Source organism: Aristolochia californica, unplaced genomic scaffold (genome assembly GCF_029961685.1).
Source record: "Aristolochia californica isolate CCGP_79_NKW_82.1479 unplaced genomic scaffold, dmAriCali1.0.hap1 SCAF_1, whole genome shotgun sequence".
NCBI lineage: Eukaryota > Viridiplantae > Streptophyta > Magnoliopsida > Piperales > Aristolochiaceae > Aristolochia > Aristolochia californica.
In genome coordinates this window covers 1,756,633-1,782,371 of record NW_027181770.1, presented here as the reverse complement: position 1 = coordinate 1,782,371, position 25,739 = coordinate 1,756,633, and the positions used below count along the sequence as shown (strand labels likewise).

The following is a 25,739-nucleotide window of genomic DNA, read 5'->3' as shown; positions in this document are numbered from 1 at the left end:
AAACGCAAACTTTAAATGTTTTAGGTACGAGCAGAGCCACCAGTACTCTTGGATATCACTAGATTTATCTCTTCTGGGAAGAATAAAAAATCCGGTATCTGTGGTGTAACAGTATGTTTTGAGCTCTCGTCTTCTCCTGGATCCAAACCAGCCGAAGTTTTTAACCAACGGAGTAATTTCAGTAGTAATAAGCAGAAATCGATACCGTTAACGACTCAGATACCTCTTCATCTCTCCCTACTTCTGACCTGTACGAAGGTAGCAGACGCCGCTGCTCTGAATTTGAGTTCTGATCAGTACTGCATTTACGCATTCCTCTAATTCCTTTTTCTTCCCTTTTTTTTTTTCTTCTTCTTCTTCTCTCTTAGAAGAACTGGAAGTGTGCCCTATAACTTATAACTAAATCATTAATTGCAGCTTCAGTGAACAGATGGTTTACTCCGTAATTTCAGCCAAGGGAAGAGGAGGGTTAAGTAAAGTTATTTTCTAGGGCATCATCCCAGTTTCAGTCTCGGTGAGTCTACCATCTTTCTTCTATAAATGCCCAAGGATTGATCTCTTTTCTTCGCGGTGTAAACCTTCTGTGTTTTCTTTTACTGTTTTATTGTTGCTTTTATTTCTGTATCCAAATTTCTCTTCTTTTAATCTTCTTCATGTTCTGAAACTTAGCTCTATCATGTGCTTCATCTTGCAGGTTGACTGCACTGCGGTGCTCGGGAAGATTTTGCCCAAGACCGCGCATTTCAGTCATATACACCGCATCGTGGTACGGGTCTATCAGTATCATCCAAGCGATACGAGGGTCGGCAACACAAGCACAGAAGCAAGGACTTTAGAAGAATCGATAGCCCTCTACCTCAATGCGATGCTTATGTCTAGCTTGTGCGGTCTTGCGCATGATCTGATCTTCAATCCTCAGGAATCCTCTCGTTTTCGAAAGAGAATATGCAGCTTCCATCGGTTGGTACGCCCTGAAGCTCCTCTATTTTTTCTTCTTCTTTTTTTTAGTCTGAGGTGATGATCATTTACTTGCATGATCTCTGCAGGGTATTTTTGATTCTTTCTTTCTTCCTCTCTCTCTCTCTGTGTTTTTAGTCGTGCTTTCTGAAATGGGTGTTTTTCTTGCTAATTTTCTGGTAAATCGAACAACTACTTTCGCAGTCAAAATTTTGCCTCTTTATTTAGTATTCTAGTGGGCGACTTTCATGGCGTAATAGCTTCACTTCCTGTCTTTCTTCTCGTCATCCTTTAACGCATCTGTTTGTATCCCACCTGATGAAAGATTCTTTCATCGCAAAGAGGGCTCATTTGGCTTTTTCAGTACCTGTCCGGCCCTCACTTCACATTTATTGGCAAAAAAGATGGCAACTTTGGAGTTGGGGAAAAACCCTGGTAGTTATACTCATACGAGCCACCTGTAGCTCTGAATCCGATCCAGAAAGCAAGTAGATCCTTTCTTTTTCTCTAGTTTTCTGGCTGAAACTGCGAGATCTATGAGCACAATGATGGCTGGATTCCGACCGACGGAATCAGCCGTCTCTGTGACACAAGGATTTACGAGGAATAATCGTCGTGACCTCAGAAGCGATGTTAATGTCGAGTCTGTCAAGTCGAACAACCTAAAAAGAGTAGATATCAGTCTCGCATAGTTCTTGGGTAGACGGCTCCGATCATTTGATGGGACGTCCATCACTTGAACCGGGAAAGGCTCATGAGGGCATTGTCTGAGGTTGTTCCGGTGTCTGCAGTCTGGACGAGCAACAAAAAAACCCTAGCGAGAGAGAGCAGCGGAGAAGAAGATTAGGTATATCAGAGAGCAGAGAGTGAGAGAGGAGTTGGATCGTCTCCGATCCGTTGGTTTTACTTAGGGCATCTTGTTCGAGGGTGGAAAGTTGATGGTGGCGAGCAGAGAGTGAGAGAGGAGTTGGATCGTCTCCGATCCGTTGGTTTTACTTAGGGGCCTAGGGCATCCTGTTCGAGGGTGGAAAGATGATGATGGGGGAGCCCGGGTCGCTCTCCGCCGCTACAGAACGAGGACGGAAGTGTGAGTGAGGTGACGAAAATGCCCTCCGGTTGTCTGCTTGTGCTATGTACCAGGACGGCGTCCGTTTGGTTGTAATCCGTTTGCCAAAAATGGGACGATGGATCGTCCGCTGCGCCTCTCTTTCTTTGGTAGATGATGACGACGGAGGCGCGGCACGTCAAAGCGCGCTCGACTTTTCAGGGCTCTGGAAAGCTGGACCGCCTGTCTCCGCCTGCGTTGGTGCTCGACGCTGCTCTGCTCTTTCACTCTCTCCCTCATCAATCTCTGCCTTTCCCACCCGCCTCATCAATCCCTGCCATGGTACTTCTCCCACCCCCATCGCGTAAAAGTTCTGGCCCTGTGCATTCATCCCCGAAGAGAACTCTGCACAGAAACGCGATTGATGGGACGCGGAGGTCCTGCGTCCTCGCGAACCAGGACAAGCGCACGTTGGGACGCTCGTGCACCATCCTGATGAATTCCAGAATCCGACAGGGTTCTACACTTGGACACACGGAGCTGAAGTGGCCAGTATGGAGCATCGCCTTGGCGTTTGGCTCCCTAAAGGAAGCCTAATAGGTCACCTCCAACTACCTTTTCTTCTCCTTCATTACTACACCTTATTAACATCTAAGCCTGGTCTTGTACCCTATATACTCATTTAGGAACTCAATCTAGCTGAAGTCCATTACGTTCTGCACAATCTTCTAACAGTAGTTTAGGCATTTGAGATGACATCGTTATTTATGTCTAAATGGGGATATCAACTGGACTCAGAAGAAAGAAACATTAGCCTGTGTATTCACCAGTTTTGGTACTTGTCCCTTAGCATTAGTTTAGAGAAGGATAAAAGCCAACAGAACAGATAGCTCCAGTTGCAAGAAGCAACTTCAAATGTGATGGCAGATGAACTTACTCCAGCATAAAAAGAATATTAGGAGAATGTGATACATCATCCAGTTGCAAGAGCAACTTCTTTCTTAATTACTGAGTATGTAGAGTAGCAATTTTGATTGATCTCATTGGGAAAGGAAAGGAGTCATATTGGTTTTTTTAAACATAATAGAGACCTACCTTGGATGTGAAAATAAAGTCCTTGACCTTTTTTTTTCTATTAAATTATATTTTCACAAAAAAGATTATTACTAATTGTTGTGTCATTTAATTTTAATAGGAAGACATGATCTAGTACTTGTACTCCTATGAGGCCAAGGGAGATGGTGTCATGTATTGGACACTAGATCAAGGTATGTCAAGGGGACGAGTGTTAGAAAACCGGCTAGCTCCTACCCCATCTCATACCTCAAGGTATGTCAAGGGGATGAGTGTTAGGAACCCTATGACCATTATTATTCCAAAAAATAGTTAGTCAAAAGGAGAATTTGATCATTATTTTATTATTTTTATATTTTTACTAATTATTTTTGGGAATAATAATGAGACCTAAGAGAACATCTGCAAGATATGATAATATGACTCAAACGTTGTGTGAACAATAGAGGAGAAACAAAAACAATTGCTATATGAGCAATAAAGAATGATAAAGAAGATTATGTGTGCAATGAGCCTCGTTAGTAAAAATACTTCTCCTGATGAATTTCAGAATTTGTTGTAGAAACCAAACAATTCCTTCAATTGGGCGTGCCGGTTTTTTATTTAATTTTAATTTATTTTTGTTTTAGTAATTATTTGCTTATGTTTTCAGTTTATAATTTAATATAGTTATATTGGATTATGTGTACATACTTATTTTTATTATTTTATGTATACTTTATTTCCTCTAACTATACAATAGTATGTTTATTAAAAAAAATTAATTTTTATCTTTTTTATTATTTAAAAATCAATTATTAATTTTGCTTATAAATTATATTTAATTACATTATATTTTATTATGTTCACATATTTAATTGTTTTTAATCAATGTTTTTAATGTTAAAACTTATTACTGTCATATTACTGTCTTCTACTTTGTATTTTTTTCACTTTTAATTATGTAATTGTTTCATAATTATTTGTTACTGGTGAAATTTAAAAATATTCTGTATTTTAATTTACTGTCATATTATTTTATCATTTTTAATATTATTATTTACTTTTTTCAAAATTATTGCCAAAAACTATTTACTCCCATAGAGATCGCCGAGTAATTCTCCCTTTGTTTCCTCGTTCTTTGACATCATCATGGTAAGGGCCAAAACCAGAGAAACCGAAGAACGACGCCGGATCTGAACCTCTAAACAACCCTGATCGATCTCGTCTCTTCTACTTTTCCTCCCTCTCTTACATCCTGAATGTCATAAAAAACCAGATTTTCTTTTTTCGTTTTTCCCCCTTTTCGTGGCGTCGTGCGGAACAAAATTCTCTTCGCCGATTCCGCCGGCATATTATTATTATCCATTCAAGAGTGGTCAGGTACTCAGGGTTATCATTCCTCTTGGCGTCTTCTTCAGTCAAGCACTTAAACATCGATTCTTGATTGTTAGAGTTTATCCTCTGACGTGAACCCACGAAGCACTCCACTTTGATCCCGTTACCTTTTCCTTCTCGAGTTCATGAATTTGGATCTCATCGGCTTTAAAAGGGTGTGAGTGGACCGGGTTCGGTTCAAGTCATCTATTAGTAAATATTGCACAGGGGATGAAAGGGATCCTCGAATTTCGAACCGGCAGGTCCAGTCTTGGGTCGAAAAGATAAATTCGAGGGTATTTTTGTCAATTTGTTACGACCTGTGATTAAATTGCCGTCTCCGCTGCGCACCTACGCTACCTGCCGGGAGCATTGGAACAGAAGCTGGAGATCACGAATGGCGATCATAATCTGGTGACCGATTGGATACAGCTTACACTCAACAAAATACACAATAAATAAACGGTGTCAATTATTCCTATTAATCGACCAACATGCCAGTCACAATGCTTCGTCTTCATCTCCTCCGTCTTTCTCTATCGCTGGTTTCTCCGCCTATAGTGGGGAACACAACAAAGCCCCTATCTTTTGCCTCCGTCGCATTCCGAGGAAGTTTGAATACCAAGATTCGTTCCGCAATGGCAATGGCAACTTTCACTACTGCTGCAGAATCGCCAAAGCTTTTGTTCCGCCAGCTCTTCGAGAAGGAATCTTCCACCTACACGTACCTGCTCGCCGATGTAGGTCACCCCGAGAAGCCGGCTCTTGTAAGCGTTTTTATCTCTAATGTTTATTTTCATTTTCTCTAGCACTGCTATCATTTCATAACTTCTTTTATAATTGTTGGTATAAATACTATTTGAAATTTTGAGAGTTTTTTTTTTTTTTTTTTTTGAAATGCAAACTGATTGAGATAAATCATTACATTCATGCCCGAAGAACATTCCCATCTAACTTTTATAAGGTAGAATTTTTGGTTTGGTTGCCCACTTAAACAGGTTTCAGCTAAAGAGCATACTGGTTAGCTAGTAAGTGGCCAAAATCAAATTATTGTTTTCTAGTGATCTGTTATATACAAAAGACCGGTTAGGCTTTTTAACCATTCACCACCTTCGATATGTTAAGAGGCGTACTGAGGGTGCAAGATCTGTGAACAAAATGAAACTATGGTTTGTTAGTTCCATATTGCTCAAGTTGTTTGTTATTTTCTGAATGGCACATAGGTCTTCCTATCACAGCAAGCTGAAAGGTGGATAGCTCATTGAATTCACTCTCCAAGGGATGTGAATATTTTTCAGCCATGCACTGTCTCAGTTTGATTTCTGCATCTTTGTTCTTTGCACCGGATTGTAGACTTCTGTGATTTGCATCTGCTGTACAAAGGGTTACTTTCTGAATTGCAGGATATGACTCTTTCATGCAATAGTTAACTCTAGCCAGATACAGTAAACCTATCCAATTTTTCTCAGATCTCCGTTTCATATTATCTTGCATTGATACTTGGGCAATTTTTAGGTTTGTTTAGTTCTTTTAGAAGCTCATCCTTTTAGCATCTTCAATGATCACAACAGCAACTTTGATATCGTTTTGTGTTCAGTTTTCATCTCTGTCCATAATTACTGCTTCACAGTATGAACTGAATTTGTCTCTGTTTTAGTTGATCGATCCAGTTGATAAGACAGCAGAGAGAGACCTTTCCCTTGTTAAGGAACTTGGATTGAAGCTCATTTATGCTATAAATACTCATGTTCATGCTGATCATATAACTGGAACTGGTCTCATAAAGGTTTGTAGCTTCTTTATAAAGTGGCTTTCATGAGTACTAATTGACATACATTTGAGCTTTATTTTGGAAAAAACAAAAAAAGAAAACTTTGATACGAACAAGACATCTTTTCCCATATCTTGTGATGTTATCTGCTTAGAAGTCCTCTTTGTTGTACATCACATTCCTTATGTCAATGGGAACTTCTTCTCAGACCAAGATGCCTGGAGTGAAATCTATTATTTCAAAAGCAAGCAATGCAAAAGCTGATCTTCTGGTTGAAGGTGGTGACAGAATAATTTTTGGTAATCTGTTCCTTGAGGTATGCTGCTGATTATGACTTCTTGAGATTCTATATGATAACTGTACCTTCTAGGCTTTCTGACTTGACTGTGCATCCTTTGACCAATTTTAACAACTGTACTGGAAGTTGAATTAGAAAAGGGTCTAGTGTCAATCAAACACAATTTGACAGTTTTTATATAGGAAGCCACATAGTCAAAAAAATCTCCTCATCCTATATTTATTTTGATTTTTCAAGTTCGTTTTGTTTGTCTTGAATTGAATTTGCCGGTTCTGGAATTCTCAGGTGTTCAATATTTTCCTTTGATCCCAATCAGGTGTTCAATGTTATTCACCTCTCTCTATGTGTTAATTCAAAACTTTGCTAATACTACCACACAACAGTTAAGGCACGCTTTGGTAATATTGCCACACAATAGTTAAGGAAGACTTTAGTAATGCTAGCACACAACAGTTAAGGAAGTACAGAGTACAATTGAGTCTTTTATTGATTTGCTAAACTTGCAGGTCCGCCGTACTCCTGGACATACAGTAGGTTGTGTTACATATGTGACAGGAGATGGACCTGATCAACCTCAACCAAGGATGGCTTTCACAGGGGATGCCTTGCTGATACGTGGCTGTGGAAGGACAGACTTCCAGGTGATATCATAACTCAAAAAATAAGATATTTTAAAGGGAATAAATCTAGATTGAAATAGCAATTTGCACTTTGGTAAAATGGCAATTAATTTTCTGCGTGCAGGGAGGAAGTTCAGAACAGCTTTATAAGTCAGTGCATTCACTGGTAATAATGCAAATCATACTTGCATGCCTTTTTATGAAGATGTTTATATTCTCAGAAGTATTATTGTGTCTTAACCATTTTGTTCCTTGATTATTTTTCTCTTGTTATCAGATTTTCACATTGCCAAAAGACACATTGCTCTATCCTGCTCATGACTACAAAGGATACACCGTAAGACATGAAACGCCTTCTCGTAATTACCGTGCTAGAATTGACTGTTGTTAAGGAATAGTCTCACATGGATTAGCGAGTACAAAGATCTTGAGTTTATTAGTTGGGAAAGAGGTTTCTTAAGTTGGCTAGTCATTTTGGGATAGGCCTTGGACCCAATTTAATATGGTATCAGAGCAGGTATTCATATGTGGGCCTACAACTAAAAACTATTTACTTGTAGATAGTTTTTAGGTGTAGGCCCACATATGAGTACCCGCTTTGATACCATGAAAAATAGGTGATTTGGGGAGAAAATAGAAGAGAAAATGGATTTCTGGAAAAGAAGCAGTTTTGCTGCCTTGGAATGTGATGTCTGCAGTCTTACTTTCCCACCTTATACATTTAGGATGTAGATGACCATATACCAAAAATTAGCATCAGCAACCATTGCTAGTATGAATTGGCTCCTGTGAAGTTGAACAATAAAGCATCCCCACTAGGGCACAATGTGTAAAAATGTTTTTGAAGAGATATTCTTCCATATCGCCAATCCAAAAGTTATCACCACTAAGGTGACACATGGATCTATATAAATCTGTGCAGCACTTGTGGAGATGAGGTTGGTTCATACATTTACTATGTCTTTGATGATCAATCTTCAGGTTACAACAGTGGAAGAGGAAATGCTCTACAACCCTCGTCTGACAAAAGATGAGGTAATCGTTTTCATTCTTTTGATATCCATATAAGGACTAATTCATTTTTTTTTCAAAAGTTTCCTGTTATTATGAAGTGTAATTAGAAATATGTGGTTTTGGTTCAACTTCACTGGAAGGCTCTTGCAGTGGCTTTTAGTAATCTGATTTTCCTTACATCTCAACGTGAGGACCAAATCTGAATCATTTTTTGTAGTTTTGAGCTTGTCCATCTGAAGTATCACATGGTACAGGCACCATTTGTTGATGTGCATTTATAGGTGATGGCATAGTAGTTTGGAAGTTTTGGTGCGAGTTATCAATTGATTCATGGAGTTTTGCTTCATGTTTTTAAAAGCTGGAGGTTAGGCAGAAATTATGTAAACTCAAGAACAGATGCTCCAAGAAGACAACCAAAAAGATAGATGTAGGAATGTCCCTTTCTAAAAGATAATAGATGGTTTTAACTAAAACGACCTCCTTGGAAAGACAAAGTTGATAATAACCACATCCATGGAGGTGATCTTTCTGCTTAAAAGTCAAATGTCTTCGTCCTGTTCAGTTGATGTTTTTGATTTTATTTTCTCTCATTTAAAGTTGTGTTCGGGGTCTTATTCACTTCTAACCTTTCTATTCTTTTACAGGAGATGTTCAAGACCATTATGGAAAGTAAGATTACTTCAGAATCTTGTGAATGTGACATCAAATGCTGTTTTTCTTATTGCTCTTGTCATTTCATGGAGACACTGACGTCAGGAATTTTGCTGTTTTACAGATTTGAACTTACCATATCCAAAGATGATAGACAAAGCTGTGCCAGCAAACATTGTGTGTGGGTTGCAAGATTTGACTGAGAAGCTTGCGGAGCCTGTTTCAGTTTGACCATTTCTGAGTATGTTATAGAAAGAAGGGCATCTGAATAATGGTTCCTGCTGCTCAAGTAACTGTTTGATCAGTCTGAAAGGCTTGTAAGTTGTTAAAATATAAACATGCCCATATAAGCTTAATTTGTAAAAGAGATATGCTATCATATATTTACTGTATTACCACTTTAGGCTCTCGTTTTGATCTCCTTCTATTAAATTGCCGAGTGATTGCTGGTAATGACTTAATCAGTAGAGTAATCAACCAATGAAGGTGACAATAGCCAAAACCATGTGAAACAGCGTCTTGGTTTCTTTACCCTTGATTGACTAGCTGGCCTAAAGGCTTGGCGACGAAATCGGAGCCCCCTAGGTCTCTTAAATTCATGTTGTTGTCTCCTACCCCATGAAAGCCTTGGAATTCATTTCCATACAAGTCTGGCCCTGTCGTCCTAACAATTTCTGTCCGCGTTCTCTTATTTTTCAAACGCTTCGTTGTCAATGACTGCTGGGGATTGGTACGCAGCCAACGCGTCATATGCTGGCTTCGTGTAACACGTGGATATTGCTAGAGGCAAGCATTTGAGGTAAATCCATCCATCTTATTCAAGTCCTTTTTTCTGTTCAACTTAAGCGATAATGAAAGACGAAAAAAAAGACCTTGAATATACTTTTGAGGAAGGAAGAATTCTTGAAGTTCCCATAAATTTTAGTTCTTCAATGATGTTTTTGGCTATAGAAAAGAGGACTTGTCTGTCTAATATCATCGTCCCAATTTGATAATTGCATAACAGAACCAAACTCGATGACTCTAAGAAAAGAAAGAAATGAAGAAAAGTAATCAAATTGAATGTTTCTTATCGAGAGAAAATAACAGATCAAAAGCTTAAAAAAAAAAAAAAGGAAGAAGAAGCAAATTTCGAACTCTACATCTATACATTCTTTTGCTATCATCAAAGTGTAAATGTTAACTGTAAAATAAGACCCAACTTCAGGTTTCTTGTGGGTCAGTCAAAAATAAATCCCGCTCGCCCTGCAGATTTTCGACGAAAAAAAGCCTCACCCAACGGCAGATCATCCCTACACTTCAGCGCATCTCATTGGGGCAAAGCCCAATCTTGACTTCTTCGTATCATACAGAATGTGGAAATTCTGCTGTTGGTAATTGCCCAGGATTGAGAGAGACGATCGAGGGGTACCCGAGATTGCCAAGCAAACAATCTCTTCTGGGTCTAGCCTGATAAAGTAATTTTCCGCCGGAAAATCCCAGACTGTTCCATCAGCAAAGAGAATGGAGAACTCCGGAAGTTCCACCTTCTCCACTCCTGATACATTATAACAAGGATCCAGCACTGGAAAGTCTTTCACGACCGGGTACCCCTTCACCTTTTTCACGAAAGCCTCCTTGATCACCTTGTACGCAGGCTCTGTAAAGTAACTTAGCGTTGTTCCCGAATCAACGATCGTCCCTCCGGCTCCTTCTGATGTAATCTTCCAGATATCCGCCGGGATGTTCAAAAGCTCCCCTCCCACCATAATCCCATTGACATCGACATAGTAGAAAGTATCTACTGTGTTCTCTTTGCCGCTGACCAGAGAAGTGAATTTCAGATTTGGGTGGCTCATTAGAGCCGGATCCTCTCCGAATATCAGCTTACTGCTGACACTGATGTTACTGTTGCGGTCCACCAGGCAGTAGGAGAAGGTGTGGCCGTACAAAGCTCTGAGTTGAGATGAGAAGGAGAGAGGGCCCCTGCCGAGGCCCAGAAGGCCGGCCGCGCCGTGGAAAAGCCCACGGTTCCAATGCCCGCATCCGAACATCACATTCTCCACTCGCCGGAATTCTAACTCGCCGGAGGGGCTTGTGAGGTTGACGGTGAACGTCTCCAGAGCCAAGTCTCCTGTCGTATTGGACTGATCACCATACCAATAGAAGTATTGGCAGGTCTGGTTATCCGATTTGCAGAGCCGCGGTGGGTCAGGGGAAGATACCAGCGAGCACCGAGAGTCTTGGCAGCTGATGTTCCGGTAGGAAGAGGAATCCTTGGGGTCGTAGTGTGGCCCTTGTTGTTCGAAGCAGTCATGGCAGGGAGCGCATTGAAGCCAGTTCAGATCACTACCTGTGTCGATAATGAGCGAATAGTGTTTGGGTGGTGTCCCGATGAAAACATCCATGAAATACTCCCCTGATCCAAGGCTCACTCCGGATTCCAGCGTGGCCACCATGGTGGTTGCCTCTCCTTCCTGAGCGTCCTTTTTAGGAGATTTTAATTTCGGAGACGCCGAAGCAGATGCCACCAACCTCGAGGCCATATTTTGGTTCTTGTTCTCTATAATTCTTCTGTGGAAGGTGTGAATTCTGACCTGGTCTTTGTGTTTGGACGCATTTACCGATTCCTTTTTGCTGCTTTCGTATCCGAGATTGGTCGGATTGTGCTTCAAATGAAGTTTTAGAGATGGCTTATCAGGTCCTGCACTATTGTCTTCTTCGTCTTTCCTTGCTTCAGATGATTCTAGTGTACCGGAGCTTCTGGTTTGGCACCCGCCATCGAATGCAGCAGTGACCGGATTGAAACTTGGGTGGTCAGAAAATTCAATTCCATGCAGGCGAGAACCGTTGGACCTTGCGGCAACAAACCCGTTGTAAAGAAAGCAGAATAGGAGAACAAAGACGACCTTCTTGGAAGAAGGCATTGTTTTCTCTTACTTTAATCCTCCCTTTCTAAGCTTCTCAAACAATTAGAAGAACAAAACGGAGAAGGAGAACAAGGAGATGAAGAAGAAAATAGAGAAAGATGTGTCTTTGCTATAAAAGTTGAAACAGATATATGAACTTCGAAGTTAATCGAAGTCAACAACTGAAATGATGAAGAAAAAGTCTCGTCCAGAGCTAGGAATCCCGGGAAGGGGGAAAAAAGTTGGAAAATAGAGAATCAACTAGAAAAGTAGGAGGAGAAAATTTGGAAAGAAAAGAAATAAAAATGAGAACCCCAAAAGCCAGCTACGGGATGCCGAAAAATCTCGAATGAACCCGATTTGGTCGAAGACGGAAATGATAAAGAGAAGGATGAGCTTGTTCAACACGAAACTACAAATACCCAGAAAGAAAAGAGGAAATCAAAAAGGAGAAGCGGTTGCCAGTAGTTGTAGATAGAAGAAGAAACGAGGAAGGTAGGAGCACATATACCTGCCTCTTCTTCCTCGCTTGTATCTACAGTCCAGAAACGCGTCTCCAGGAGAGAAAAGGGGAAAGAGAAAAAAAGATTAAAGTTGGCGTTTCAGCGAGGTAGTTTACCTGGTCTCGTAGGGATTCTTCCTTACAGTTTCCTCCCCATTAGAATAAGAAGCAGAAGTCTCTTCTCCTGCGCTTTGACCCCCTACCTAGTGTTGAACGAACTGGATGAAAGTGAAAATCACACAGGTTAAAAAGAAGTCCAGTTTGCTGTGAAATGAGAATCGATGAACAGCAGATTGTTTGTTTTGTTTCGTCGAGTCGGTAGAATCGAGCTTAAATAGTGAAGAATTTGACTGTGATTCAACAAACAGAATCGGAGTTGTCAATTGAGAGTTCAATAACAATCTCAGACGATTATAAAAAAAAATTCGTACTTATTTTATTTCCATTTTCGGTTACCTCTTTGCGAAAGGGTCCCGCCACTCGCGTTGAAGTAATAAATAAAAGCATCGAATGTAAACGAGGAAGGAGAGAGCCCAAGGCCGTAGCTGTCTTCGTCAAACCTCCACTTCTCGCCAAAAGCTCGGCCCTGCGACTGAGGCCCTGGCCCTGCCAGACAAGAGAAAGAAGAAGAGCCTTTTAGTCGTCAAACCAAAGAGCTATTCACATCACCCGATTCCGCCTTCCGGCTCGCGATCAACATTTATTCCGATTACAGGTGAGAACCACATCTTTCGTGACCCCACCGACCATCCCTTACCTCATAGGTGGGCCACCCTAAAAATTTTGGTCAATAAGTCAGATTCGGCAATGGAATTTACGATACTCTCCCTTCATACAGGAAACCTTCAGGACACAATCGATGGGCACTTGTGTCATTTGATAGTTGGGTTGGGAGAGTGGACGATGATCAGGAAAATGGAGAAAGACCGGCGATGGATGACTTGTCGGTTCTTCTTCCTCGGCTCCTCCATTTTTTTAAGCTGGTTACGAACTCAGGTCCTAAAGCCTTTTGGACGATTTTACAAGAAAAGATCGTTCAGAAGCTTGTTTCGACCAGGTCCAATCTCTGTATTCCCGACTTGCATCCATCCCCTTTTTGTTTTTCATACATATACATCGTCAACAAGGTTCATGATAATTCACCACCTGTTTCAATAAATGAAAAAAAAAAATATCAATTTGCATCAGAAAGCACAATCTCCTTAACGAAGAATTGGATGCCGGCGTCTGTAGCAGAAACCATCTACGTGATCGAAACTGGAAATAGCAGCACCGGTGGAGTGGAGACGAGTGGAGAACAGCCGAGTCTTTTAGTGTTTCAATGCCCAAAATTTTCTACACTTTCAACGTTGATTTCATCGTGTCCGCCATTAACTCATCTCGGTTTCTCAAGCCTATCAAAATTTATTGACCACCCCTTTGGGTTTTCATTGTTTAGAGAAGGTTGCCTTCTCATAAACGGGGAACAGAGCTTTCCCAGAGATTGTTTATTTGGGGCGGTACATCTGTGGAGAGAAATCTGTACTAGGAACTTTATTGGAAGGCAAACATACCGAACTATGCGAGCTGTTTGTCTGTTTTTTTAATCGTTTCTCTGCGAGCTTTTTGAAGTCAAAGACGAGTAGAAGAAAGAGAGAATGGAATTGGATTTTGTGTGGCGGGTTATATAATATAGATTTACACCCACATTCCCATCTTGTAAGGTTGTTTTGTCTCCCATGTGATGTTTGAGTTTACGCGCTCTTCCACAAAAAAAATTCCTTTACACAAAGCTTGGGAAAGTGAATCTAAATTTGTTTTCTCTTCTCTTTGCTTTTTATGGGGAGTGTTGATGATAATATGCTTGGTTATGCGACAACGGGGGAAAGCCCAAAGCTTGCAATTTGGTGTTGCAGTTCAAGGAATGGGAAAGATCGGAACCGATGATACAAATTACTGTATATAATTTGTCGCTGAAGACGTAAAAATAACCCATAGAAATGGCGTCAGAGATTTCTTTGGTTGAGTTCGGACTGATGCATGAATTACTTCCAACTGTCGAAAGAGCATGGCTGAAGTTTTTTAAGTGAGTAGATCGAAGCAGATACAGATTAAAGAATAGAATGATAGTGGGGGTTGAATATAGTAGGAACAGAAATTTCTGGGTGAGAATGGCAAGTAGCAGAAAACGTTAAAACCCTCAATACTGAATTTGCATATTTTTCTCATGGGGTTTAGGCGTCGGAATTTGAGTTTTGGGTCGTCGTCTCTCTTCAAATTTTGACCATTGAAAACATGGGAAGCGTCGGTCTCACTAGTCACCGCCCAATGAAGAAGATGTAAACAAATGAATGTGGCTTCTGTACATTAAGGCATAGACTCTCACCAGTCGCACAAAAGTCTTCAGTAAAGGTGGCGCACTGGTAAACGATGCGATTCGAAGAAGAAAAACGAATTGAAAATCGATGAAAACGTACGTTTATTGAATTAAAACTGGGTTTGAGTAACATGAGAAGAACATCAAGCCGTCAGCATCACGCCATGCATAGGAACTGGAGGTGGAAGATAAGGAAGCTGGAATTAAGACCATCTTAATACAAAATAAAATTGAAACTCTTGATGGTTGGTAGGGAAGCGTAAATAGGTGCCCTTCTCTCAACCTAACTCCCCTTTCTGTAGATGTGTGTATAAAGACTGAAAAGTTTGATTTGGACTGGAACTGGGAATCCCAACCAAACAAGCATATAAAAGAAACAATATGTCCATGTCTTGTGCGGGCTGCCACTGAAGTTTGGTTTTCTTAAGTTGATTAACAGGAAGAATGATTGAAGGGTTTTCACTTAATATTAACAACTACTACCTCCCATAAAGCATCAAACACTTTAAACACTTCATCGTTCGCCTCAAGATTCAAACCCATGGCTGCCGCCATTCCACTGCATTTGTATCGCTCGGGCCAATTCTTATATAAGGTCCTATTACGCCTCTCATTAATGCTTTGAGGTTTTAGCGTAATTAGTTTCAACATGGTATCAAAACAGGTTGGTCTCGAGTTCGAATCCCGCTCCCCCCTAAAGGCTATGAATTTGGCCACCGAATTTCCACGGGTATTTCCCGTACAAGGAGTCTGGAACCGTATTTGTATCGTTTAAGCCAATCCTTATATAAGATCTGTTACGCCTCTCACTAATACCTCGAGGTTTTAGACAGTATATTTTCCCTATTTTCCACGCGGGTGGAATTAGCTCTGTCATGAAATTGCAAGACTATGAACCTGGACAACTGCCTTCCTTGTGCGAGTAGTGCCCGATGAATACCAGGCGGCAAATACTGCTTTGAAATTCATGTAATGGAGATGGACTTGGTTTCGTTGGTGGGTTGGGCTGTGGTCGCCTCAAACGATGCAGACTTCCCTGGTGTCTAGAAAGGCAAGCCCAAGGAAGCTGAAATACCTAATCTACGTAGTTGAAAAAATATAATAAATAAAAATAAAAAATAAATATAGCTGAAAACCAATAAACCACTTATTCTAAATCAGCCATTATAGATTTTTAGGTTAAAAATAAAAATTAATTATTTTTTATATAAAATATTTGGATTATTTAAAATTACTTTTGTTAAAATATTTATTTATTTATAATAATTTTATTTTTGAAGGCTAATACTAAAAAATAATAATACTGAAGCAATAATTATTTTTTTTATCAAAATAAATGAAGCAGAGGAGTTGTCATGTCAACAAGTTCTGATTTCCTTTGGGGTTGGTTATTTTCAGGGTTGGGGTTCTGGTCTGCGTTTAGTGTCTGGGTTGGGGGCGGGTTGACCCGTGCCCACCTGCGCCAGAGTCCATCATTACCACCTGTGAGCAAATTAAAGCACAGCGCCGGGCCTTTTCCGGTTTCGACTTCCCTGTCTGTGCTCTGCGATCTCTTTCTCACGCCGTCTTCGTTCCCGTGACCCTCTCTATGGATGCCAGAAAAAGATCCATAATTTGGTGTTTTCGCAATTCCAAATGTGCCCGTCGCCCCTGTTGATCTCTGAATCTTTACCCTAACTGATAGCAATCATCTTCATCTATGGACGCTGCGGTGTCTGTGGCTGCCGAGTGGCAACTCCTCTACAATGTCTACTACCGCAAGCCCGAAATCTATTCTATGCAATGGAACCGCATAGACCTCACCCGCCACCGCATCGCCTGCGCCCCCTTCGGCGGTCCAATTGCAGCCATCCGCGACGACTCCAAGATCGTCCAGCTGTATGCCGAGTCCGCCCGGCGTAAGCTCCACATTTTCAACTGTGCCGGCGTCTCCCTCGCCTCCTCTGTCTGGGATCGTCCCGGTGGCCGCCTCATCGGTATGTCCTGGACGGATGATCAGACTCTCGTCTGCGTCGTGCAGGACGGCACTGTCTATCGCTACAACGTACACGCCGAGCCGATTGACCCACCAATTTCCATGGGAAAGGAATGCTTCGAGCAGAACGTGGTTGAGTGCGTCTTCTGGGGCAACGGCATGGTGTGTCTCACCGAAGGAAACCAAATTTTCTGTATTTCTGATTTCAAAAATCCGACACCCACAAAATTGGCCGACCCCACATTGGAGGAGTACCCGCTCTGTGTTGCTGTAATTGATCCACAGTACATAAAGGAAGGGAATGTGGAGGTGCTTCTTGCGGTGAATGACTATGTGCTGCAGGTTGATGAAGAACAAGTGGAGCAATTGGGAGTCGCAATTGGTCCGTTACAGAAGATGGCTGTTTCGAGGAACGGCACGATGATTGCTTCATTCACACATGATGGGCGGCTGCTTGTTACCAGTATAGATTTCACCAGAATTATTTTCGAGTACAATTGTGAGGTGAAAGCCTCGACTTTGGAATGTGTTTTTATTATTTAGTTTTTTCATCTTCTCATTGTTTCTATAATTTCTGTCCCCTGCAGTCAGCTCTTCCACCAGAGCAGCTAGTGTGGTGTGGAAGGGATAGCATACTGCTCTACTGGGACGAGATGCTATTGATGGTGGGGCCATATGGAGAGCCGGTACGGTATCTATATGATGAAGCAATAATTCTTATACCGGAGTGTGACGGAGTTAGAATTCTTTCAAATACAAGTATGGAGTTCTTACATAGGGTTCCTGATTCCACTGTCTCAATTTTTAAAATTGGAAGCACAGAACCAGCAGCTTTGCTGTATGATGCCTTGGATCACTTCGACCGCCGTAGTGCTAAGGTATGTTGTATTTTATAAAGTCCCCTGCACTTCTTGCAGGATTTTCAGAAGCTACTTGCCCTGTGTATCTTTTAGCCTAAACTTTCTGTTTTTAGTTTTTGGCTATCGTTCGAAATTTAATACTGAGCTCCAACTTTATGTTTCTGAAGAATTCCATGTTGGGTTGGAACAAGGTTTTATTTCTGTTGGATTCACCTGCACCGGATTGTTTAAACTAAGATAATATATATTCTTGCATTACTTTTTGCTGTCTTTGGTTATTGTTGCACTCAAGATTAATCAACCGGGTCTTTATTTCCAAGATGAAAATGTAATGCTTATGAAAGTATCTAGGACACTCTACAACAGGGTCACCAGTTATTGTCAGGAAACTGGGGCCAAATAATATGCCAATAGTTCTTAACGAGGACCTATTTGGCAGGCAGATGAGAATTTGCGGCTGATTCGAGCTTCATTGCCTAAGGCTGTTGAAGCTTGTATAGATGCAGCTGGTCATGAATTTGATATTTCTCGTCAAAGGACATTGTTGAGAGCTGCTAGCTATGGTCAGGCATTCTGCAGGTTGGTTTCTCTGTATTTATTTCTTGATCATATCTTTTAAGTCCTTTTTTTCTGGATGGATTTGATCATACCATAATAAACAAATATTGATTGGCGTGCCATTTTTTTTTCCTTTTCCAATAATTGGGACTTCTCAAACAAATTGTTTTTCTCTGATTATGCTTTCAATAATGATACCCAGTTGGCTTTGGCAGCCAGTTTAAACGTGATCTACTTCAAGAGATGTGCAAAACTTTGCGAGTGTTAAATGCTGTGCACAACCATGAGATTGGCATTCCTCTCAGTATACAGCAATATAAGGTCTACTTTTTCATATTCACCTATGTTCTTTGGATATTGTCCCTCAAAAATTTATATATTTTCCTTTAACAGCAGCTTATGCCTCTTAATTTTCAGTTACTTACAGCACCAGTCCTGATTAGCCGATTGATTAATGCCCATCTTCACCTTTTGGCTCTGCGGATCTCTGATTTTCTTGGGTTAAATCAGGTAACTTATAATTAGCTACTTCAGGATGTGCTTAGACCCATCCTATCAACTAATCTTCTTTATAATTATTTGTGATTAGAGTTTGTCAAGCTATCTACTTTGATTACTTAAATCTTGTGCACAAAGAAACTGACCACCCAAAATGCCATACCTTTGCCTATGCTTTAAATGATGTGCCTGAAAGTCAATTGTATCTCACTGTTTTGAAACACCATCCACTCCCTATTTTTTCTGGATTACTGAAAGCAGCTTTTGTACCTTGTGGTGTTGTTCCACTGGCTAGTGGCTGCAACCTTGTTTCATTTTCTGGTAGGCCACCAACAATATCCCTAGGCTTGAATGTCCATTAAAAGAAGATCTGGAACACTAGAATCATCGTTTGCTGGTGACATTGGTCATCCTTTGATTAAGTATACTTAAAACTGATGAACTTTGAATTTTTCATATCTCTTTGTCCATGGTCACTGGTGGCTCAGGCTTTGATGTCAAAATTTAGAGCGACACATGGTGTAGACAGAGTCAGATATTCACAGGTAACAGGCTCATTGTAGTTATGGAGCTTTCTCTCCTTACACTTTTTTTTTGGTCTTTTGTTTCAGGAGGTGGTGATAATGCACTGGGCATGTGCAAAAATAACAGCTTCATTGGTTATTCCTGATGCAACTCTTCTTGAACTTTTGCTAGATAAGGTTTGCTTTATCTTGCAAATACCAGATAATTCTCTTTAGTCTGTGTCGTTTACCTTTTTGGGGGTCAAAATGCTCTTTATTAATCAACAATGAGCTGTCAATTTTCTGTATTTCAGCTAAAACTCTGCAAAAGCATATCTTATGCAGCAGTTGCAGCTCATGCAGATAAGAGTGGTCGCCGCAAATTAGCTGCTATGCTTGTTGAACATGAACCACATTCTTCCAAACAGGTTGACCTTTAAAGTTTATCTTGTTTGCAAAAAGATGTTCTTATTAAAACATGATCTTATGTAATTGGAGTGAGTTTCAGAACCAATGATCTTTATTGATATTCTGGGATCAGGTACCACTCCTGTTAAGTATTGGGGAGGAGGATACTGCTCTGATGAAAGCAACAGAAAGTGGTGATACAGACCTTGTTTATCTTGCTCTTTTTCATATATGGCACATGGTAGCTTGTTTGAAATGATGCATAAATAAATAAGACATATTAAAATTACTGTAGGGGACTCATTAATTTTATCAATTTCTTTTAATGGTTCAGAAACTGCCTCCTATGGAGTTTTTTGGAATGATTCAAGCTAGACCTTTGGCTCGTGATTTATTTATAACATATGCAAGGTAGGGTATATTATTCTTTACCCTGCATTAGTTTGACATGGCTTGAGTACTTATTGTCTTCTCCTAAGCATTTATTTCCTTGTGCATTTTTTCAGGTCCCATAAGCGTGAATTTCTGAAAAACTTCCTTTTGACAACAGGCCAACTTCCTGTATGTGTTAACTTTATCTCCCAAAAGAAAAAGAGACTGATTTTACTGTATTATTAAATGTGGTAATAGCACTTGCTCAATTTTGGGTCCTTTGGCATTTGTAGGAATTTGCAATGCTTTTGTGGAAGGAGTCATTTGAGATTGCAAATAATGCAATGGCAAGTAAAGGATCCCCCCTGCACGGTCCTCGAATAAAACTAATTGAGGATGCTCAACATCTTTTTGCAGAGACTAAGGAACATGCTTTCGAATCAAAAGCTGCTGAAGAGCATGCCAAATTGTTGAGGTAAGAGTAGTTAAAAGTCTTAAACCATTGGACAACATCTAGTTTAGTTTATTTTTATTTTCTTACAATTACTCCCTGCAAATGCAGGCAACTTCTTTTTCTTTACAAGTATAGCATCATTAAAACCTCCTTGCTCTATTTCTTTATTCTACTGAAATGCACTTCCCCTGTGCATCTTTTAACATTAAATTTTCCCCCATCAGATTGCAACATGAACTAGAAGTGAGCACGAAGCAGGCCATTTTTGTTGACTCTAGTATCAGTGACACAATTCGTACATGCATTGTCCTGGGCAACCATCGGGCAGCACTAAAAGTAAAAGCAGAATTTAAGGTTGTCCCTTTTTCCCATTAGCATTTTGTCCCTTTTCGTTTTAGCAATTCTTATAATTGTGAAATTAATTTTTTAATACAGGTATCAGAGAAGAAATGGTATTGGCTCAAAGTTTTTGCATTGGCTACAGTCAGAGACTGGGAGGCCCTAGAAAAATTCTCCAAAGAGAAGAGACCTCCTATAGGTAACATTGCGAGTTTCAATTTTCACAGAAAGGCTTGTACTCGAATTTGTTTTTAACAAATCCAAAGAAGTAATGATATGAAAAAACTGTAATAGTTCTAAAGCATGTCTTAAGTGACATACATAACTGATCATTTCATCTCATTAGATTCTTGCACTGTTTTTGACATGTCTTAATTGTTTTGAAATAAAAAGGATATAGGCCATTTGTGGAGGCATGCATTGATGCAGATGAGAGAGCTGAAGCTCTAAAATACATTCCAAAGCTTTCCGATCCTCGAGAAAGAGCTGAGGTATTAGACTATTTACACAGTTTCATCATTGTAATCAACATTGGAAGATGCTGTGAACTTTGTGTTCTGCTCATGTTTTCATTGAACAATAACTGAGAGCTAAATTTATGAATGTTTATTGGTAGTCTTATGCTCGGATTGGGATGGCAAAGGAAGCTGCAGAGGCTGCATCTCAGTCTAAAGATGGAGAACTGCTTGGCCGCTTGAAGTTGACTTTATCTCAAAATGCAGCAGCTAGTTCCATCTTTGATACACTGCGATCATCATTTCAAGGAGTTTCATAATCCAACTTGTTGTGTAGTTTATTCTTTGCTAACCGTATGTGGCAAGGAAAATTCGCCGAATGTAAATAACCAACCTCGGCTACTGGGTGAATCAGACTACTGTGCCCAGAGGTGCTTTTGGCCAAGGTTATTACTTCTTATGTGTCTCAAATCGTTTGTATGAATATTACCTTAAGAAATGGATAGAACAAAGCTGTGTTTCTACGCTGGATGCAGCACACGTACCATGGTTAATTGCATCAAGTTGAACGTTTATTTACACGGCCTTTAAGGTGGTTTTGCAACAAATCATTAACACAATTGTCATATCCCAACCGGACATTAGAGAATCCATGAATCAAGAGGCTGCATAACCTTTTCTTATTCTTCCAATCGTTCCACATTAACCGTGAAAAGGGAGAGATACAAATGAGGCTATCTATTGCAAGGGAAAGAAATGACAAACTACAATCAATTCGCTCGAGTTTTACGGCTTTGATAGACAGAATTCTCAAACTTGCCTGTCCACCTGTAACGTAACTATGAATATCAGCCAAAGAATATGGGAAGAATAATCATTTTTATGTTGAAAAAAGACTAACCTGCTTGCTTCTTGGTCTGGAATTTGCAGCTCAAATTCCTCTTCGAATGGCTGGAAAACGAGGTCCAACTTCTCGTTCGTAACTTCATCAAGCTCTGGTAGTTCCCACTGTATAAATATAACACACTTGAGAGAGAGAGAGAGAGAGAGAGAGAGAGAGAGAGAGAGAGAGAGAGAAGGTTCAGCGTGCCTTAGGAGCATTGTCTTTTTCAATTGTAACAGCTCGAATTCCCTATTCAATCAGAAGTAAGAAAACATTACTGGGACAGGATAATTGACATAAACATATTTCTGCACTCCAAAGAAGCTTAAGTTATCCTGTTCATTACCTCATAGACATCTCCAGAAATTATTGATCTTAGTATATTCATTGTAAGTCTGAATTCCTTCTTAAGACATTCAGAAAGTGTTTTTCCCTTGCCTTCTCGAACCTGGAATGACAAACAAATGGAAAATGTAATCTCACAGATAGATCCTAGCATATATAACATAAAAAGATTGAAACTCATGTACATGAAATAGTTGGTATACTGCCAAAGCTATAGTTTTTGCACAAACTTAGCCACTGTAGATGTTCTCAACTATTCAATGCCAAGCACAACGTAGACAAACAAAATACATATACTGCTGCAATTATAAATTATTATTTTTACTAAGAGAAATGCTTACAGATCTTAATGTTATCTTCAATCCAGTAGGAGAAGATCTTTTCAAGCCCTTGAGAAATGTGGTTATCCATCCATTGCCTTCTTCTTTTGCCTCGGCTTCCTGTGCATTAAGGATCGGATGCAAGGTCAATTGTATTTAAAAGATATTCTGTTAAAAGGTTTGGAGCACTTGAACTCACAAATGATTGCAGAATCTCCTCTACTGATTCCATTGCGAAGCATTTGTTGATTACTGACAGTCTGAAAGAAAGTACACACATGTTTGTTAACCTGTTTTAAATATCATCTCTAAGTGTGTATCAACAAGATCGGGTTGATTGTTTTTTTATGAGCTTCAGATCACATTACTTGCTTTCATGTAGGATACTTTCTGCACCAGCTTCAACATCAAATGAAAATTCTTCAATGACTGATTTGACTGACTTCGGATCGCCTGAGTTCAAACTAATTAAACGTCTTTCAAGCTCAGACAATTTCTGCCACATCAACAATCACCATAACCCCATTAGTAATGACATGTAGGTCTTGACAGTATGAAGCAAGAGAGAGTTCGCAGCTAGATGGAACTAAATGAAGAATTGTACCTCAAAGGAGACAAAATGAGTTGCTAGACCTGCTGCAACCATCTCCTTCCCACTCAGTCTAGCACCCGTTAAGGCCAAAAATTCCCCTGCAGAGTTGTACATGGATGGTTATACTGTGAACACCAAAACCTTTCTCTAAATATCCAGACAATCAAACAAGAAGCATGAATGTACCCAAGTGTCCAGGAAGATGGGAGAGAATGTAAGAAAAGCTGCAGTCTGTGTGAAATCCAATACTTGCTTCAGGCACAGCAAAAACCTGCCAAAAAATGAAAGACCAGAATACAGAAAACAGAAAATCCACAATGATGATATTAATATATTAGTCTGTAAGCACGCACAGTTTTCTCAGTCACAACAGAGAACTTCATGGGAACAGAGAGTGATGCACCGCCACCCATGACGATTCCATGAACAAGAGCCACCTTGCGTCAAAATCAACCATTGGCGATCATCAGTATAAATCAACCATTCTTGGTTGAATTTTAAAATTGATTATACAACTCTTGTACCTGCGGTTTCTTGTACGTGTGGATGTGGTAGCACAACCAGTACATTCTATATACAACTTCAAGACAGGAATCATCTGTCAAAAAGACCACTGATTTGATAAGCATTTTCTGTAATAGCAATATCAACAACAACTGAGGGCAAGAGGGAGCCAGTCACGTACGTGTCGTTCTCCCTTCGTAGAACATCTTCAGATCCCCTCCAGCAGAAAAAGCACGCCCAGCACCCTAGTTAAAATCCATAACTAACGTAACCAACTGAAATAAGAAGATAACGAACAGAAAGCTATTTCCTGAAGAATTTATACGATTTCCAAGAAAACTGGATATAGTACTAGCCTTAATTATCACAAGTTCCGTGTCATCTTCTTTCTCCCATTTTTCGAGGTACTCCGCAAGAAGATAAACCTGATCGTTGATCCAATTGGAAAACAGTAATCTTCAATCCCCATTTATTTACTTACAGAAATGAACCCAAATTTGCGAACATACCACTCTGGAAGAAATGACATTCAGTTGACGGGGCCGGTTTAAGGTGATCACCCTAACATGGTTTATCTCTTCTGCAAGAACAACCTAAACAGAAGAGAGAAACACGTTCATATGTTATCTAAAAAACATGGAATTACTCAGACATCAATTTGGAGAATACAGCTCAAGCTGAGAAAAAACTGTATGCGTTGTGCCAATGAACCGAACTATCTAAGATAAGTTATGTTATTGCTAGATAACCTTCTCCCAGAATTTCAATAAGATCGAGTAGTACCTCTTCTGGGTTATTGGATTCTTGTGCCATTCCAATTCCACGACCGGTTTAACTACCACAGAGTGAAAAGAAAGGAAAACCCTACAGAGGGTCGAATAGAGAAGATGAGAACAACAGAGATCGAAAGGACCAAATGAAAACTGGACTTAGAATAACTAACAGATACTAAATGTGAGAGAAATAAAACTCACAGGAGAAGCGGGGAATTGATTGGAAACTTTGAAGCACCAAAGACCGCGGAAGGAGGGAAGATATGCGAAACGAAAAAGGTTCAGTGGAAGTAGGTGGGTGGACGGACGATTGTGATTCTCATTTTTAATCAGAAAACCATGTTAACATTAAACAGTGGACACCTTTCTGTTGATATTATCGTTAATTTCTGCTGTCCTGAACCAATAAAGCACGGAATAGGGACAAGATTTCGATAATGTAAGTTTTTGCAGCCGAAATTGGTGTAAATTTCGAACGAGAAGAGAAAAGAAAGAGGTAGCTACTTGGAATAATTTGCACGTCTCCAACCCCCGTCTACCTCACCTACCGCACCTACTTATTTTGATGATCCGTGAATGCGCGGAGCTCACTATCAACCGTAGCACAGTTAGGAGGACGATTAGCGCCGCAAGGACCATTTACCGGCAAGCGTAGTTCAGTCGAGCAAGTTGATTTGGTGAACCATTCGAACTCGGCTAAAAAAAAATTGGTTTGGCTTGCCTGACTTGTTAGCTCATGAGCCAACTACTTAGTACAATTTTTTTATGAAAATATCTTTTTACTCTAATTATTTTTATTAATTCTCACTCTTAATTGGTTGATAGTTATTCTTATTTACTTCAAAAATCAAAGATAATCAATTCAGACCTTTTAAGTCTCTCAATATCTAATGTTATTGTTTGCTAATCGAATAATACTATTATTGGAGGTATTTGCTCTTTTTTTTAGGTCTATTAAATTAGTTATTATATATTAGTATGCGTTATTGCAAAGTTTTGGACTCCTCTTTTATAGCTTCAGTTCAATGGTACTAAAGTTCATCAGAATAGTTTTTTTTTTTTTTTTTTTTTTTTTTGTAGTTTTAAATATAAGTTAAAGCTTAAACCCACCTCAAACTCGAGGTTAAGCTCGATTAAAAATTTTGGGGTTCGAGTTCGAGCTCAAACTCGAGTTCAAAGAATGTAGATCAACTAAGCTCGAACATATGCAAGTTCAAGTTTGGCTCAGTTCGATACCACCCCTACTTATTGACATCCAGCAAGTGTTTCAGTAGCATTTAATGGCATGGGCATTTTATAAATAAAGGGGGTGAAAAAAAAATTTAATTTATTTTTTTATTAAAGTATAAGATAATTTTGAAATCCATA

The 25,739-nt window shown here is 39.8% G+C and overlaps 4 protein-coding genes and 1 long non-coding RNA gene across 7 annotated transcripts; 3 read left to right on the top strand and 2 right to left on the bottom strand.

Annotated features, from left to right (window-relative positions):
• On the top strand, nt 1-3,755 carry LOC137955466 (uncharacterized). 2 transcript variants are annotated; one of them, XR_011113154.1, is made up of 4 exons: nt 1-258; nt 418-514; nt 695-964; nt 1,047-3,755. It is a non-coding gene; the product is annotated as an uncharacterized lncRNA (long non-coding RNA). The 2 variants fall into 2 exon arrangements; XR_011113155.1 differs by lacking the exon at nt 1-258 and adding an exon at nt 272-296.
• Nucleotides 3,756-3,939: 184 nt separating this feature from the next.
• Nucleotides 3,940-9,218, top strand: LOC137934070 (persulfide dioxygenase ETHE1 homolog, mitochondrial-like). Its single transcript, XM_068778319.1, has 9 exons — nt 3,940-5,199; nt 6,090-6,218; nt 6,412-6,519; nt 7,008-7,142; nt 7,246-7,287; nt 7,399-7,458; nt 8,103-8,156; nt 8,780-8,804; nt 8,911-9,218. The coding sequence occupies exons 1-9, from the start codon at nt 4,927-4,929 to the stop codon at nt 9,015-9,017; spliced, it is 933 nt and encodes a 310-aa protein (XP_068634420.1). The 5' UTR covers nt 3,940-4,926; the 3' UTR covers nt 9,018-9,218.
• Nucleotides 9,219-10,057: 839 nt separating this feature from the next.
• LOC137962743 (aspartyl protease family protein 2-like) lies at nt 10,058-11,692 on the bottom strand. Its single transcript, XM_068809789.1, has one exon. It carries the CDS (start codon nt 11,690-11,692, stop codon nt 10,079-10,081), a length of 1,614 nt encoding a protein of 537 aa, XP_068665890.1. The 3' UTR covers nt 10,058-10,078.
• Nucleotides 11,693-15,987: 4,295 nt separating this feature from the next.
• LOC137933871 (protein VACUOLELESS1) lies at nt 15,988-21,498 on the top strand. The gene is made up of 15 exons (XM_068777990.1): nt 15,988-17,011; nt 17,095-17,385; nt 17,807-17,946; nt 18,141-18,246; nt 18,343-18,435; nt 19,035-19,124; nt 19,241-19,354; nt 19,468-19,575; nt 19,669-19,745; nt 19,841-19,895; nt 20,000-20,181; nt 20,385-20,514; nt 20,596-20,698; nt 20,893-20,990; nt 21,116-21,498. Exons 1-15 carry the CDS (start codon nt 16,232-16,234, stop codon nt 21,272-21,274), a joined length of 2,526 nt encoding a protein of 841 aa, XP_068634091.1. The 5' UTR covers nt 15,988-16,231; the 3' UTR covers nt 21,275-21,498.
• On the bottom strand, nt 21,495-24,733 carry LOC137933938 (3-hydroxyisobutyryl-CoA hydrolase-like protein 5). Of its 2 annotated transcripts, XM_068778115.1 has the most exons (16): nt 24,573-24,732; nt 24,382-24,462; nt 24,108-24,191; nt 23,955-24,023; nt 23,780-23,843; nt 23,619-23,692; nt 23,448-23,531; nt 23,281-23,365; nt 23,107-23,192; nt 22,871-22,998; nt 22,702-22,762; nt 22,524-22,622; nt 22,184-22,285; nt 22,045-22,086; nt 21,856-21,962; nt 21,495-21,782 (listed from the first exon to the last, which is right to left on the bottom strand). In XM_068778115.1, exons 2-16 carry the CDS (start codon nt 24,409-24,411, stop codon nt 21,725-21,727), a joined length of 1,173 nt encoding a protein of 390 aa, XP_068634216.1. In that variant the 5' UTR covers nt 24,412-24,462; nt 24,573-24,732; the 3' UTR covers nt 21,495-21,724. The 2 variants fall into 2 exon arrangements, with proteins under 2 accessions (XP_068634216.1, XP_068634299.1); XM_068778198.1 differs by having other exon boundaries at nt 24,382-24,733.
• Between the last annotated feature and the right edge of the window lie 1,006 nt (nt 24,734-25,739).